Raw genomic sequence first — 17,647 nt, 5'->3', positions numbered from 1 at the left:
CCGCTTAGGTGAGTTCAGGCGGGCGCCCAGGAATATCCGTCTAGGCGGGCGCTCAGGCGCTGGGTGGTCTGCTTTTTGAAACAGTGATGGGGGGGATTGAAGCTCCACTTCGCAACCAGGGGAGGGTAATGACTTGCCTCTAGTGGGATGCTTAGTGTGAGCCTTGGAGGGAGTGGATAGAGACATCCAAGTGGATGTGCAAAGTTCTCTAACTTGCAACCAGAGAGGCTCTTGGATTGATTAGCTAGCTCCATGTTGGGTTTGTGGCCTTTAAAGGCCGTGAGAGTATGTAAAAGAGATTTATATTGGACCATACGCTTTAGTGGGAGTGTGTGTGTTGACTAACTAAAGGTTAGGCAGTCTATGACTCTAGTCATGTCCAAAACCTTACCTCTGGAAATGTTGCACTACAGAAAAGTGTTTATAGTGGGTCATCCCTTGTTGAGGTCGGAGAGCTACCCATAGATAATTTGTAGGTCAGGATAGATGTGTGGTCTTTATGTGTGGATGTAGTCCTGTGAGAGAGAGGGATAAATCCTCAACAAACATTCGCATGTATATATGACAGCCACATTATCGGAAAGCAGCCTTAAAAGAGGAATATCTGTATATATGTTCATTAAGAGAGTGATGCATGCTAATATTATTTTTATTTTTAATTTTTATTCAATTTAACGGATGTTAATTTTATCTTAGTTTTTTTAGGGATTCTAGATTTTCTATTTTTATTTCTAATTACGATTCATTGGTTACTATTTATTGGTGTATTCGCCAGAGCATATGGATATAGTCCTGGGATGGATATAAGTTCTCATAAAGGGTAAATCAACGTCACTAATGCAATGTAAAGCTGTATATATGGACCAGGGGGCCATTTTTTATGTTATCCTTGGCATTTTTGCGTAAGTATGCCAAAGCATTGAACTTAATTTGTGTGGTTTCAATACTAGTTCAAATTTACTTTCTATCATGCTAGAGTTAAGTGTTCATGGGTACTATTCCCATTACTGTTCACAGGAATTGTTCACCTGTCCACATGGGTATTTTTGAAATTTTAGTAATCTTTTGGGGTATTTTAGAGCATTAAATGTTTATTTGGATCTCAAGTTAATTTTAGCGTTTCTAGGCTTATAAAAGATTGGATGTCACATTTTGGGATACTTGTGTTATTTGTAATGAATTTTATTTTATGAAAGAAGAAAGTTCTTCTCTTGGCTTGATTTACTGCCATGTTTTTTCTTTCTATTATTGCTGATTTTACTTGTTTAAAGTTCAGGAAAAAGGTGGATTTAATTTTCCACCTTTCGTCATCAAGTGGTATTGGAGCATGGTTTTAAGATAGCTGGAGATTGCGATGGATGATCATGGAGGTCTTAACCATAGGGATGCTGATCTGATCTGATTGCGAAAGGAAGTCAACAACTTAATGGTGAGAGTTACATCGCTGTTGCACGAACTGGAACAACAACAACATACCCTAAACAAAGGAGGAATCTAAAGGGATAGATCTAAATTGTGAAGTTTTTTGGAGACTGGGGCGAGTCAAGGTCCAAGTCAGAGTGGGAATGGAATGATGATATGTCGAACTACATAGATGGGTTCAATGCGCGATGGAATCGGTGGGAGAAAAATTTGAAGAAGAACTCGAGTACAACCCTTTTCAACACTATACTCTTCTTGAAGAGTCGAGTGAAGAGGAAAGTGTTGGAAGACCTCTATGTGGGGAATATCTCTCTTACGGTTTTCTATTTGAAGGAGGATAATATTGATTTTGATGCAAATTGTATTCAAAATTAACAAGTTGTAGATTAGAATTCACCTCCAATCTTCGACGCGTGCTCAAATGAAGAACAAGATTTTGTAGGAAATCCGATCTATGATAGAGAAAATGTTTTGTGGGTGAACTGCTCTTTGACGAAGAAAAAGATGAAGATCTTAAAGATATCAAAGAGGAGGAACATTTAGGATATTTAAGGCATTGGAATCATAGTAGTGTATTGGAAGTATGGAAAACTCAAAATCTGCAAATTGTGTTCTTGGATTCAGAGAATAATGAAATAACTATCAAAAAAGCCTCTAAGGTCTAGAAAATTGAGTTTGGCGTATCTTGCATGATTTTCAATGAGTTCAAGGGTTGTACGTGATAAATTTACATTGATACCTCAATATACATATGGAGATCATTTTCTTATAGATTTCTTCTTGCCATGAATAATATTTGAGCCAACTAAGAAGAAGGTTGATGATGGTGGTTTTTTTGCTAGATTCATATTAGCACACTTCAAAACTCAAAGACGAGTTCTATCTAACCCGGGGAGAATGATGTTGGCCAATAATATTTTTATTTTTAATCTTTATTCAATTTCAAAGGATGTATATTTTGTTCTTAGTTGTAGGTTTTACTTTTAGGCTTTTTAAGTTTTTTTTTTTTTTTTTTTTTTTTGGGATTCTAAAGTTTTTTTAGAGTTAATTATGTACGCCCCTATAGAAGCAGGGAAAATACAATATACTCCCCTGATATGTGAATATTACATCTAAGGTCGGTTAACGTGACCTTTTTTTTTTGACGAAATTATCCCTCGGTCCGAGGATGCCATCTTCAGACTGCATTAATTTTATTTTTTTTGTTTTTTATTTAGCAGGGGCGGTCTGAGATTAGAATCCTCAGACAGATTGTTCTCTTTTTTTTAGAAAAAACAGCCATCCGAGGTTTCCCATCCTCGGACCGCTTGTTATTTTTTTGAAAAAAATAGCAGTCCAAGGTTAGAATCCTCGAATCGATTGTTCTTTTTTTTTTAGAAATACAGCGGTTCGAGGTTCCCATCCTCGGACCAGTTGTTATTTTTTGAAAATAATAGTGGTCCGAGGTTAGAATCCTTAGATTGATCATTCTCTTTTTTTAGAAAAAATAATAGTCCGAGGTCTCCATCCTCAGATCTCTCGTTATTTTTTGAAAAAAATAGCAGTCCGAAGACCTTGGAACGCTCGTTATTTTGTGAAAAAATAGCGGTCCGAGGTTAGAATCCTCAGACCGCCCTTCTTTACCCCATTAACTTACCAAGTTGTGTATTCTAACCCATAGTTACCGGAATCTCTCCACCGACATCGCGATTCCAATTCCGAAACTCGATTCCACGTTTTCGTTAAGAAATCTCCACGAAAACCGTTTTTTGGAAACAAGGAAACTCAATTCCTTAATTTCGGAATCTCGATTCAGCACATCTTTTGAAACCATTTTTCGCTACCAAGGAAACTAATTCCTTAATTTCAGAATCTCGATTCAACAGATCTTTATAAACCATTTATTGGAACCAAGGAAACTCGATTCCTTAATTTTGGATTCTCGATCCAACACATCTTTAGTGACTTGAAACCATTAATTGTGGGTAGACGTTCTCATATATATCGAATCTGGATTCCAACGTTGATTAAATCTTGATTCAAAAATAAATAAATTCAAAGTATCAAAAAAAAAAAAACAATTCAAAGTTGATAATGTCCAATGTCTATAATAGTTGTGCACTTCCTAAAGGAAATTGGAGTAGAAATCTTCCTTCGAATGCTTGTAGTGGTTGTTGGTTTTCATTATTTTACTTGTGTTAGACGGATTTTACTTTAAATTTAAAATATAACTGGTAAATACTACACATATAATTAAAAGTAAAACCATATTATCAAAAAAAAAAGAAGTAAAACCATGACATAAACATAATCCTATTTTATCTTTATAATAATGAAGTCAAAATCACAATTTAGAAATGCTTATCTTTTGTACATAATGACTGTAAGTTCAATAATCAACACAATCACTTTAAAATTTGGGAAACCTTCTAATAAGAGACATCCAATATAGGTTCTAAAGTTGATAAGGCTCAAGATGTTCTTGGGACTTCCTTCTCCATAAAAATGCCATCTCGATTCATGGTATGGGTCGTCAAATGCATTTCATAGTCCATAATATTGTAAATCTCGATCTCAAACTGGCATGGATCTTTGATCCTTATACTTCAGAAACTTGATTCCAAATATGTTAGAATCACGATTCAAAACAATAACATATCTTTGTTCCACATATGTCAAAAACTCGATTCCATAGATGTCAGAAACTTGATTCTGCATATTAATGAATCTCGACTCTTGGAGTGTCGATTCCAAGGGGATGAGAATCTCGATTCCAAAGAGGACAGAATCTCAATTTCATATGTCGATGAAACTTGGATCTATTTCGGTCGAAATATGATTCTCAAAAACTAGGAATCTCGTTCCCCGCGATTCCTATTGTACGGACAACGATTCTTAAGACAAGAATCTTCTCCCTGGCGGCGATTCCGTGATTTCGGTTCCTAAAACGATTTGGGTTCCCAGGCGTTTCCAACAACTATGTTCTTACCTTGGTTTGAGAGGCTGGTTTTGAAGTTTAAGAGTGCTTCTCTCTCTTCTAAAGGGTAGCCATCGATGAGGGGCAATAATAAGAATAGAAGGGTTAAGAGGTGGAATTGCATTTTTATGAACATGAACTAGGGGAGTTTGAGTGTTGGGTGTTGATGGAAAGGCCCAAAAGAGTTCGGTTTAAGATAGAAGATGCTGAGTTCTTGGCTGATGCAAAGGACTATTGGTTTAGTTCTTCAGAGTTCACCTGATGAATTGGGAAAGCCAAGGGAGGCTAGATTTTGGTCTCATGGTTAAGGAGCGTGGGTGGTTTAGGGGGGTTTAGGAGGAGTGGTTACAAAGTTAGAGGGTGATGGTTTTGGAGAGAAAAAATCCAAGGCATAGAGGAGAGGCCTCTGGTTATGGTTCTAAGTAGGGGTTTCATTGAGGCTGTGATGGGAACGAGACAGAGATTGAGGTCTGAGATTTGCGACGAGACTGGGAAATGAGCGTACGTATGAAGAGAGAGTATGCATGGAGGGGATATGGTGTGTTTGAGCGATGGGTTCTACATTTTAGAGAGAGAAAAACAAGATCACGGTTTCTCTTTTGGGGTAGAGAGTCGCTCCCTTTCTGACCTTCACTTTTACCCTAGAACGATCGGACCAAGAATTCTAACCTTGGACCTCTATTTTTTTCAAAAAAATAACGACGGTCCGAGGATGGGTACCTCGGACCTCTGTTTTTTCTAAAAGAAGAGAACAATGGGTCCGAGGATTCTAACTCGAACCACCACTACTAAATAAATAAAAAAAAATAAAAAAAAATAAAATTAAAAATGCTGTCCGAGGATGGCATCCTCGGACCGAAGATGGCATCCTCGGACCGAGGGGTACTTTCATAAAAAAAAAAAAAGTAACGTTGACCGACCTTAGATGTAACATTTGCATATAAAGGGAGCATACTGTATTTTCCCTAGTTATATAGAGGTTCTACGTAATTAACTTTTTTTTTTTATATTTTTATTTGCTGTTCATTGGTTACTATTTATAGATATTGTTAAGGGGTATCGTTCATGTTACTGTTCAAAGGGGTATATTTGGAATTGCGGTCCTATTTGGGGATCTTTTAGAGTCTAAATGTTTACTTGGATCTCAAGTTAGGCTTATAAAAGGTTGGATGTCACATTTAGGATACTTATGTTATTTGGAATCCCAATAGAATCCCTAACTTTAGGAACTTGGTTGAGCTTATGGATGACTAGAGCCTCCTGTGGGTTATCCATTGCATTTATTTGGAGTATTGGATCAACTAGGCCCTCTTCCTTCTTCTGTTTTGGATCCTAACTTAAGGCCATCCTCATCGTGGTTTTGAGAATGCCCAGCCTTAAGGTCTTGTGTGACCTCATGCTCATCTATAACTTTTCTATGGGGTGGATAATTTGGTCCCTCGGTGGATTTATTTGGATGCAAACTCTGGAGGACCGCCACCCTAGTTTTTGTTATCAAAGTAGTATGCTCTTTTTGTTGGTTGGAATCTTCTAATTTTATAAGAGCTCCCCATGAAATGGTTCTCTCTTTGGTTTCCTAGTGAGTCATAGTCCCAGAGCTAAGGCAATTCTCATCACTTAGTTTTTGGAATTTCCTAACAATATGGGATTGGGGAAAATTATCATTTTGTTCTTCATTTACAGAAGTTTTTGGTCAGTTTCTTCCGTGCCCCAAGGCCATATCGGGTGATCTTCCTCCTTAGGCAGGGATCCTGACTCATTGATCTTCACTACAGGTTTTTTCTCTTGGCATGACGTGGTGGCATCATCTAGATTTGAATTGAGTGGGTTGTCCCTTCTCCCTTTAATAGAGTTACATGAAGATTTGTCCTTTTCTCTAATTTCTTCCATAACAATTAGGATATTGAAGGAAATCTTGGGTGATGCACCTGAGAGTAAGGCATTCCTCAGTGTCATGGGTGTGGTTTTGATGTCGGTCGCACCATTGTAACTTATTTCCAATTAGCAAATGAGGAAATCCAAGATGGAGGCATTTCGAGGAGTTTGTTTTCGAGCAGTAATTTTAAAACATTACTCATCGAATCCTTGAAAGCATTGAGCTCTGCAGGTGTAGTACCTTGAGTCTGATATGTATAAAAGTGAGTACTATCCACATCCATAATCTGTTTCAAAGATGATTCAGACTTGGGATGAGATTTTGGCTGATTAATTGTTAATTCATGAGTTTCTGGAGCTTTGTCTTGACTACGATCTATTTGTATCGGACGATTCCAACTTGGAATGGGCTTCAGACTTTTCAATTATTATCTCATCAGGATCAGTGTTGGATGAATCTTCACTATGGTCAAGTTTTTACTCCATCATGACTTCATCCGGCTCTTGCCCCAGTATGACTGGTGATTGATCTTGGCCCCTTTCCTTTGCTCTCTCATAGTGCGAAACCATTTCGAGCATTGAGTCATCAAAAGAGAAAGGCTGTGTTTTTGCTGAAGTAGAGCTTATATTAGAGGACACATTTTTTTATAACCATGCTGATCTGAAAGGCTTCAGAGAATGTGCAATTAATGAATTTTGATGCAACATCTCTAAATCTATTGGCAAAGTTTGTGAACGAGTCGTCAGGGTTTTACTTGGTGGCGACCAACTCGCCAAGGGTCATGGGTTGCTACCTCGTCCTGCAGCACTGCTCAACAAATTGTCGAAACAGTTCATCGTGAGTTTAGTCAGGTTTTTTATTAACCACCTCTCAGAACCAGGTCAAGGGCTGTCCAGAGAGGGTGTATTAGAACATCTCCTTGAGTCGGCGAGATCTATCTTGAAGTGCAGGAATTGATAGAGGGTAAGCAGTGATATGGTTTTCCCCGTCACCCTTCCCACTAAACTTGTTTTTAAAGTGGAGGAATTCAAACCTCGGTGGGAGAGGCTCGACGTCTTCGTGAATGTCCTTGACATAAGTTTTTGGTGGGAGGATATTTGGAACCCCCATCTTTACCAAGGTATGCTTAAATGTTTTTAGTTCACGTTTCTGGTTGGTTAACTTGGTTTTTGGGCAGCATTGACTGCCTCAACCGGCTGGTTGCTTGACATTGATGGACTGGCTTGAACTGGTGAATACGATCGGGACTGATTGTACTAGGTAAGACTGACTGGACTTGGTGATTGACAGAACATACCTGGGTATGTGGTACAGCTTGGGTTGACTGGACCTAGACTTGTGGCACAGTTGGAAGGAACTGGACCGGTGGGTAATGTGTTTGCACGGGTGGTGCGACTTGGATTGGTTGTGTCGACACATGGTACGTCTGGACTAATGGTATAGCCTTAATTGGCTGAGCTAATGGACAATGGGCATGGGCAGGTTGGACTGACTGAGCTTGACATGGGTAAGTTAGGGCTGGAACCGGTTGGGATTGGAATTGAGCAGGTGCCCTTGCCGGTAAGGGCTGACTAACTTGTAGCTTATAGACTCTCCTAGGTTGACCACTGGATTCAATAGGACCTCGACCATACCTCTGGGTTGGGACCTGAGTTGGGAGAGGCTCGACGTCTCCGTGAATGTACTTGATGTTAGTTTTTGGTGGGAGGATATCTGGAACCCCCATCTTTGCCAAGGTATGCTTTAATGTTTTAGGTCACGTTTCAGGTCGGCTAACTCGGTTGTTTGGGCAGCAGTGATTGCCTCAACTGGCTAGTTGATTGACATTGATGGACTGGTTTGAACTGGTGAATACGAGGCTGAGCTTTGCTGTTGTGGGTTTGTTTTCTGGTCAAGAATTCCCTAGAGGTTGCTCGCTTCATTGCTGGCACACTCCCAACTGTCCCACCACTAAACTAGGTGCCCAAACAAAAACTCTTTGGGTAATTGTAAATTATAGAAGTGTAGGGAAAATGAGTACACTAGTGGTGGGTGCACGTGGTGTGATCCAGCAGGAAAGATTCAACCAACCTGATCTACTAATGCAAAAGATAAAGATAGAACATAAAGGTAAGGATTTCAAAAATCTAATCGAATGAGATAAGAATAGATAAAACCAAGAAGCCTAATCTAAGTGGATAAGATCAAGGAAAACATATAAGATTGAAAGATCAAATCCAATCTAAACAGATAAGCAAAAGAAAGCCTATTCTAACACTTGGTCCTATCTATCTTTTTCTTTTTTTTTTATATTTTTCTGGAATTTCCAATCACTGGAAACAATAACCAGAAGAGTTAGGAGTCACAGAGGGCCAAAGCAAGGCCGAAGATAGGACTACGACTCGGATTGACTCACACAAGTCCTGTGCAAGTCGATTCGGCTTGTGCAGTTTGTGGGCGCCCCAGATCGAGATCGAGTTCCAGGGTCTTTTCTGGTGAGCTTTCCAGTGAATTTTGCCTCTGTAATTTCTATTTTTCTGGAAAATTATTACTTGGAAATTTACTGGAAACCTTTTAGGGTCTAAATATACAGAGATGAAGCTTGAGGGGCCACGGTTGTCGCCAAACTGTTTACGTGCAAATTTGGATCAATCTCTGATGTGGAATCAACTCAAATCTCTTGCGGAACGAGTTAAACTTTTAGATCAATAGAGAGAGTGGGGGTCACTCCAATTATAGATTTAGGGGCATCGCAGATCTTACAGATCCGTTTCTCCTCGAAATTTATTGGCTGTGCCAGTTCCAGAATCTGTTTACTAGACCTTAAAAAGCTTAAATTATAAATGAATCTAAAAATAAAGAAATAACTAGAAAATAAAAATAAAAAAGAAAAATAAATAAATAAATAGGAATAAATAAATAACAGAGAAAAAAGATCACACATCTGAGAAATCTGAAGTTGGGGCCTGTATTAGGACCGCTGGTTGATTTACTCCTTTTGATGCCTTCTCTTGCTTTCTTGAAGCATGGCTTTAAAGTTTTGAGGTCTATCCTAGGATTTTGATTTTAGGGAAATTTTGAGAGGATCTGAGCTTAGGGTCTTTAGCCTATTGTTTTCTAGGGACTTTCCTTAATTTTCTAGAGGTTTTCCCTAATTTTCTAGGGATTTAGGATTTTTCATATTTTCCTAGGGATTTTTGGACAAATTTCCTAATTCTCCTAATTTCTAGGATTTTCTAAGCCTTTTTCTAACTTTCTAAGTATTTTCCTAATTTTCTAGATTTTTCTAAAATTTCCTAATATTTCTAGGGATTTTCCTAAGGGTTTTTGGACTATTTTTTTTTTATTTTCTAGGTAATTTAAGGGATATTTATGGATTGTTGTGGGAGTTAGGCTTGAAATTAATTGTTCTAATCTTCCAGTCCCAATTTGATTAGGAATGGGGTGTTTTTCATATTTTTCTGGAATATTCCAGTTATTATCGACTGATTAATCCTTATCAAATAGGAGTGAAAAAATTAAGCCGTCTTTGGCCCCACCAGGTCGCGCGACGTGTGACCCGACCCTTTGCTTGGTGCATGGCCCGTGGGCAACAAGGAATGAGTCGTGCTAGGGGTATTTTGGTAATTTTAACCTTGGACACTCCCAAAACCCTAACATTTCAATGGTAGGTCCGATTCAAGTGATTCTTAGACTGTCGGAAAGCTCTCGAGGTATACTACGACGTGGGACATATTTTGGATGGTTTTGGGACAATTAAGCTAGGTCCAGGTTGACTATGGTTTGCTAGGGTTTGCGGTCCTTAAGACTCAAAATCAGGGTTTTCAGGATTTCCCTTATCCAAAATTTTTATCAGGGTTGTCTATAGAAGATTTCTCTTTCTCAAAGCTTAATGAAATGAAGAGAGAGAGAGGAAGGGCATGCTACATTTTTAGGGAGAGAAAGAGATAAAGCCAAATAGGAAACGTGCCACACTATGAGAGTACCAGTCAAAGTTCTCAAATGAGAGATTGTGAGGGTATTTATAAGTTTATTGTAAAGATGCTTCTAGATGAGTTAATCTTAGCTTTTGAAATCAATCATCCATGGCATGTGAGGGGATTGATCCAATCACCCATCACTCATTATGCCATCTTGATGAGTGGGTGAGATTTAATACTATTGTCCTCCATTAGAATCCTAATTCACTCCAAGTTTCCCGTCATTAATCTCAAATTCAAGTTCAAATCAAATTCAACTTGCTTCCATAATTGGCCATGCTAACTCAAATAAAATTAGAAAGCATAGGTGGAGAGTTACCTTTAACCCTCAAGTAATTCTGCACACATTCTTGAAGCAATTTGAATTTAATAATTCGCTTCCAATTCCATGTTACATGGTTGTGAAATGTGCACCCAATCACATGATGCTACATAGGATAACTAGGTGGTTATGTGCATAATTCTATGGGGGCTTTGGGTTTCAATCATTCACAATTTTGCAGAAACTTGAGAAGTACAACATGCTATTTGTTCTAAGAAAACACCCAAAAATTGCTAAATGTTCTTAGAAAACACCCAAAATTTGACATCAAAAAATTCCAGTTTGTATGCGCATCAAAGAGCACTCACCACTTAAAACCTCATAAACCACTTCTGCTGTTCTCTATTCAAGACAGAGCATTGTCCAAAACAACATAACAAAACCCTAAATCCACTGTAATTTCATGAGGAGTTCCAAAACACAGTGAAAAACACCACATCGAAAATCCGAAGTATTCATTAAAGTAAAAGCTAAAGAGAGAGCATAGGAACAAAAGGGAGAAAAGGATTTAGAGAGGAAAGGGTTTGGAGAGAGAAATATCTGGAGGAAAGTGATGAGTTTCATTATAGTTGTAGCAAGATCCACCAACACCACTACCAGATCTACCACCTCCTCTCCCTCCTTGATAACAATCCTAGCCATACGGCCAGTTTATCCGCAGTTATAGCAAGTTCCACCTTCTCCTCGTTCATGGCCACCATAACCAGAACTGTCATAACTACCACCCCCCTTCTTCCTCAACATCCATTAAAGCCATAGCTTCTTCCTCTCCCTCTTTCCCCTCCTCCAAAGCCATGTCTCTGAGATCCTTGGACTGAGATGCCATTAGGGCCTGTGACATCAGTTGCCCTAGGTTTCCCATCATTTGTGTTATCTATAACAAACTCTATAGCTTCACAATTTCCCACTGAACCACTTAACAACACGAGTAGTCCTCTCTCTCTCTCTCTCTCTATTGCAGCAAAGACGTGAGAAGCGAAGAGTGGTGCAGGTGATGGAGAAAGAGAACATAGAAGGGCTCACCATAAACTTTCGGGTTTCAAAGATAAGGGTTTCTGATTTTATGTTGTAAAATATATAATGTATCTGATTTTGGTATCAGCACACAATCTGAACCCAACCCTCCAGCTACAAAGCATGGACCCAGAGCTGGACCCGGATCGGGTTAGCCCCCCAGATCAGCGGATCGACGTGACCGTATTGACAGGCTTATGGAATACTTTTTGGCACACAATCCTAGACTGTCTTGATACATCTGTAAAACCGAATGCTGCATTGTTAGCTATACCTGGATCTTGAAATAGCTTGCTTACATTTCACTGTGTGGTGATACGTCTCCTGAACTTCTCTCGTGAAACATCATGGCGTCTCATTATGTGCAATTGGGTGTGCTCTGATGCAAATTTATCGCCAATAGCAGAATTACCGACATTTTATTCTGGATTTCAGTAGCAGAGAACGGGAACTGCTTGAAGAGCTTGCCCTTCTGAAGGATTCTACTGGCAATCGTGCAAGGTTTCGTACCAGTAATAAACCTAAAAGTAAGTTCGACACATTCAAATTGTTGCTTCTATGTATAGTCTTATACTTTGTTGTGCCACCTTTATCCTCATGTGGAGTGCATTGGATATCTTTTGCATCTTTGTCAGATTAACATGTTTTTCTAATCTTTTAGTTTCTATGATTCATTGCAAATTTTTAAATTCAAAGTTTCCTTGTGTAGGTGAAATCAAAGATCGTCAGATGGACCCATATAGTACGATTTCAAAGAGATCTGAAGAACCAAATGACTTTTGGCAGAAGTTGAAAGATCTGGCTGGGTATTCTGCTCTCTCATTGAAATTGGTGGCTAATAAGTAAAAAACTTTGTTACTTTGATGGTTTGATATTCATAATTGCCATACCTCTGCTTCACGTGGACTTTAACGTGCCAATATTACCATTAGATCATGTGGTCATTATCACAAAAATTAATTTACTGATTATATGCAAAAGATTGGGTCTCATTGTGGATTACATATATGGTCCTTCATTGCATTGAGAAAGTTTTTTACTTGTGCAGGGTAACAGCTTAGAATGAATAACCAAATGATGTATATACCGTCCTTGAGTAGTACTTGTATTATGGGTACTGATTTCTAGAAGTGCATGCCCTGTATAATAAAGGGCACGAATAAAAGACAAATAGATGAGGCATCCATTCTGAGCTTAACGTCGTGCCATCTGCTGGAGTTAACACTCAGCATGGCTTGCATTCATGAGTTAACTTCTATTGTGGGTTTGGAAAAAAGTCTGGCATGTCCCTCTTCGCGGCTCATCAAAACAACCACCCCCCAGCTCCCCGGAGGCACCCATAAATTCTGAGCAACTACAGAATAAATCTATGATGTTTCTTTGAGGGTAATTTTCTTCATGATGAGCTGTGAAGGTATTGCCCCGTAGGAACTTCTCTCTCTGGTCTGTTGTGCTTCAACTTGAGATTATCTTGATCATCTTTTGATAACAAGAATAGCAGAAGTGCCATTTGGGATGGGAGTCCATTTGGAAATTCATAGTGTTTACTGTTATGAACTGACCTTAACTAGGACATGTCAGTCATCCTAGGTAATGGAAATTAAGATGACTGCCCTTCTGGGGATGGAACTACCCTGCCTTTATCCCTATTAACTCTCTGGTTAGTGAGTGAAAAATCCTATTGGTTGGATGCTGGGATTCTTTTGTGAATTAGAACTATAATTTTTAAATATTCTTAACTAATGAAAGTCAAGTGCTTATTGCGAAAAATATTGAACTCCTTGCACCTGAAGATGAAGGGATCATCCGTAGAGAAAAAGGTTTATTAATGAGGCTGCTCAAGGCAATGAAAATGATGCGAATTTTCAATTTGAAAGCCAAAAAAAGCCGAGATCCATGTATACATGGACCGTTTTCGAACTTGGTGGACATGTGCCTTCCATGTTGTCCAACAATGCCTTCAACTATTGATAAGAAATTAATTATTATATACAATCATCTTTTTAATTGAGGAAACCCTTGGAAATACTAACAACTCCAAATTAATACATACAAAACTTCAGGAAGAGACAGATGGAGGTTCTGTGAACTTTTTTGGAATTGAAGTGCCAAGGTTTCGGCTCTTAAAGAAGTGCTTGTTCAGAAATATCACTTAGAGGCCCATGGATAAGAGCCACATGTTTTTCACGTAAGTTTCACATGATTATACTGAAAATACTATTAAATTATTTGGAATCAACTGTTATCGTTAATTTCTGATGTATAACTCTTCTTTGCATCATTATCATTTTCAGAGCCTTAAAGATTTCAGCGTCGAACTCCTTAACATGTCACGTGTGGGTTGATGTAGCATTTGAACCTTCCATGAAGTGAGAAATCTGTATAATGATATTAGAATTGTAACATTTAGGTGTATACTTTCTTAGAATGTCTCTTTGGACCACTTTAATGTGTCCAATAGGTTTACTAGGGTAAGTGATATATTTTGACCAGATATAGTTTGACCACTTTAATGAGTCTAGTAGGTTTACTAGGGTAATTGTCATGGTTGGTCCTCAGCATTTTTAGATAGCAATTGTTTGGTAAGCAACTGAGATTCTTAATTTTATTAGCTAAAAACTAGTGATAAACATAGCGTTTTTTGTTTCAAACAGGTTTCAGCTTTGGGTTTGTGGTGAATATTTGGTCAGTTGATGCTGCTTGTACCATGAATGCATCTCTGTTTTGAGTTCTTGCCTTACAGATTCTGGTGGCTAACATTCTCACTTTTGCTTTAATTGAAAAGCATGTGGTTGTTACCTCTCCTTTAATACTCTCGGTTAGATAATATTTCATAGTTTAGGGCTTCAGAATTTGTATTTCGGACTCCAGGTAATGGTATCTGTCTTGCAACATGCATTTAGGACTTCAGGATCATTATCAGAAGGATTAATCCTCAACCATGGGTTAAGGATCTAGAGGGATTTTTGGTTTTCAATATATTGTAGAGAAGTGCATGGTCGAAGTTCATGGGGTCATATGGTTTTAGTGCTCATGTTTGGGGTTTCTTGTTTTGATTCGAGGGCTACACATTTGTAGCCAGAAATTCACTTGAAAATTCCAGTGATATCTGATAGAAATCTCACAAGATCTTCACTTTTCTTCGATACAGTATTGGAAAATTGTGGTATGTAGTACAGTAAATGAACTCTGTCAATTACCGAAAAGAGAAAAGAAGGTGAACTTTGTGATTATTAAATGATTAGTTGTCAAATTTATTTGCGCATCTAAATCCGTTTCTTATAATCTTCACAGTTACATGATAAGAAAAATGAAATCTGAGCCATCAAGTATTATGGTCATGGTACTTGCAGGTCACTCGCTAATGGAGCTTTGAAATGGCTAAAGAAGAACCTTTAATTTCCTCTCAAGATCTCATTCATTCCTCCACTCCATGCACAATGGAGGCCATAATTTTTTTCCGAGATGGCTGAATTCCATGTAATGAATGATCCATATTCCTTATGAGCCTTGCCGGGCTACTTTGGAGGTGCATTCAAAAGTTGGAGGCTTATTTCTCTCATCGTCACTCTTTTCTGTGGTTGTAGAGTTGTTGATATTTGTTTTGCATTATCTCCATAATTGTTTTAGCATTTATATGTAAAAGCTTTGTGCTATCATGCTGGTCGTCAAATAATGGTAAAATGGTTAAGCAAGCTTGCCATGGAAATATGATTCTGTTGTAATTCTTTGAAGCATATTGCTCTCGGGTCTTCCTTGACCCTGGTGCACAAATACTCGAAAAAAATAATGCTTTGAAGTGGAGGAAGTGATGCATCTTCAATCGCATCAAGTCCAATTCTACATATTCTTTTCGAATCTTGGCAGTGGGTGCTCTGCATTTGTTTGTCTTATTTTTTTGTTTTAATGAATGTTGCTATACTCGTTGAAGTTGTGTAATTTAGATCACTATTTTCAGGCGAACATTTAGGCTCTATTCAAAATTTTTTTTAGTGGCAGCATCTTTTTTTTTTTTTTTTCTCTTGGGTGCGGTTTATAGTGTGCAGCTTAGACAATTAAAGTAAGTTGCTTGTCCCTTTTTTTTTTTTTTTTTTTGAGAGAGAGAAGTTGGAGGCCCTAATATACTGGAAGATGTAGTTCTGGTACTAGAAATCCCCACGATGACCTGGAAGCTACTTCCACCTCCTATTATGAAATTTAAAGCTTAAAAAATAGTATAGATTGAACTGATCTATTAAACGTTTGAAAATCTTGAAAATGAATACTCTAAATAATGTGTTACATGATACATTATTTTTACGATTTAAAATAAATTTTTTTTTTTTTAACATTCATGTATCTTGCGGTCGAGATGATCAATCGAAAGATTCTCTATTGTTGAACAATCTTTTCTAGTTGGTTTTTAAGGTAAATCTTATTTTCATAAGTACATATTTAGGGCTTCCATAAACTCTTTCCTTACACCCATTTAATATTCATAGCAGGATCCCAAATTGGTCAACCCAATGTTACGCCGATGCTTGAGATGTTTTTGGGTATCGTGCATCAACATGTATCGATACCTAGACACGGTCGACTCTTCTTGACATGCCTTTAGACACTTGGCCGTATGTATTAATGATGTCATTAAATTTTTTAATGCGATGACATTTTTTGGGATCGTGCCTTCTAGAATGGCTTGGTACTATGTATCATAGAAAGCATTGACAGTCTATCCGTAGAATGACATGCTACTGTTCTATCAAAGGTTCCATTCTTACTTATTCCTTTACTTTTCTTGGGTACAGTTGGCAAGAAATACAACCCTTTTACTCCACGTGGAGCTGCTTTGATTAGTTAGTTATGAAAAATTGTTTCATGTGAGCTGGACAGCATATCTAAAATATGGGGTGGTAAAAAGCATCCATCTTAAAGATGAATGTAAATAGGTGGTTCATCTAAAAATAATTGGAACTAATAGTTCAAATGTTTTTTTTATAAATTTATTATTTTTATTTTTTAAAATTTATTAATTTTTTTATATTCATGACGTCCATTGTAGATATTACATGCCCTAAAAAATTGGGTCTAAATGGTTAAGTGAAATTCTCGTAGAAGGCCATGACTAACTTTACACCCTCCACCTCCTCCCACCCCCTGGAATCCTCTGCGATTCTCGGCACCTCTAGCCCCCTTTCGCTTCACCGTCCTTTGTCTATTCACATCCCCTCTAGCATCTCTGCATATCTCTGGTTTGAAATGCAGGCAACTATTCGACTGAGATGTCCTCTTTTCCTTCTCCTCAATCAAAGGTGCGACTCGTGCCCTAAACAATTCCTGAAAACTACCTTTCAAAGGAGCAGGTCTCCACTTGTTGAAATGGGAGGAAACCAAAAGGGCTTTTAGAAGACAAAAGGTCTGGCAAACAGCCTCGAACATCCCTCTCCATTCATGGTGCCTGGACACATTCAAAGCCATTGGAAATGCTTGTGGCTCTTTTGTGGCGGTTCACTGGAAATCCATGGAGGCCCTCTCGCTAGGTTCCCTACTGCTGATCGTGGATCTTCTAGACCCCCAAACCATCCCTTCCCTCATCTGGCTTGAGATCAAAGGGTTATTTTGCCAAGCTTTCACCTCTTGGTTAGTGGCCTCCCCCCTTCATACAGTTTTGCGTCTCCAGACAACGGAAATAGGCAGAAGCAGCCATTAGCTAACCATGAAGGTTGGACCACTATAACCAGTAACAGGAAGCGCGAAAGTCCTCGTCAAATCCCCCATCAGGTATGAAAAGTTTTCATCGAAGGTCAATGCCTATTCTAGTGCCACCTCCACCTCTTTCCCCCCCTTGCCGTTGACCATTCCTTAGCCTCCCCTTGCTCCCGTTGACCATTCTGATCCAACTCTCAGGGCTCCTCTCGACATCTCGAACCTTCCGGTCACGCGTCGCCTCCCGCTGACCCTGTTGGACCCACCTCTGATGGTTCTATGCCTCACCCCGCCTCCCGAGATTTCCCCTCTAACCTCACCCCGCCTCCTTCCTCTTTTCCTTTTTCGTCTTCCATTGTCTCTCCTCCACTTCTCAAGGGTCACCTCTCTTATTCTCTCTCCTCTCCCTATCC

At 38.7% G+C, this 17,647-nt stretch overlaps 1 protein-coding gene across 7 annotated transcripts in view; it reads left to right on the top strand.

Moving 5' to 3' along the window:
- The window catches only part of LOC18448995 (Molecular chaperone Hsp40/DnaJ family protein), a 49,508-nt gene extending 34,101 nt beyond the window's left edge, over window positions 1-15,407 (top strand). For 2 of the 7 annotated variants that reach the window (XM_011630553.3, XM_088855690.1), the window contains exons 9-11: window positions 11,985-12,076; window positions 12,259-12,355; window positions 14,903-15,407. In XM_011630553.3, the coding sequence (XP_011628855.3) occupies window positions 11,985-12,076; window positions 12,259-12,355; window positions 14,903-14,948 (235 nt within the window). In that variant the 3' untranslated portion in view covers window positions 14,949-15,407. Of the gene's footprint in view, window positions 1-1,276; window positions 2,092-11,984; window positions 12,077-12,258; window positions 12,356-12,597; window positions 13,738-14,700; window positions 14,767-14,902 lie in introns of those variants that run through there. The other 5 variants (XM_088855688.1, XM_088855685.1, XM_088855686.1 and 2 more) reach the window with 5 other exon arrangements.
- The last annotated feature ends 2,240 nt before the right edge of the window (window positions 15,408-17,647 follow it).

This window comes from Amborella trichopoda, chromosome 13 (assembly GCF_054954075.1).
Source record: "Amborella trichopoda isolate Santa Cruz 75 chromosome 13, AtrichopodaSantaCruz75HAP2 v2.0, whole genome shotgun sequence".
NCBI classification, from domain to species: domain Eukaryota; kingdom Viridiplantae; phylum Streptophyta; class Magnoliopsida; order Amborellales; family Amborellaceae; genus Amborella; species Amborella trichopoda.
The sequence above is the reverse complement of the archived record's forward strand: the minus strand, read 5'-3'. Positions and strand labels throughout refer to the sequence as shown.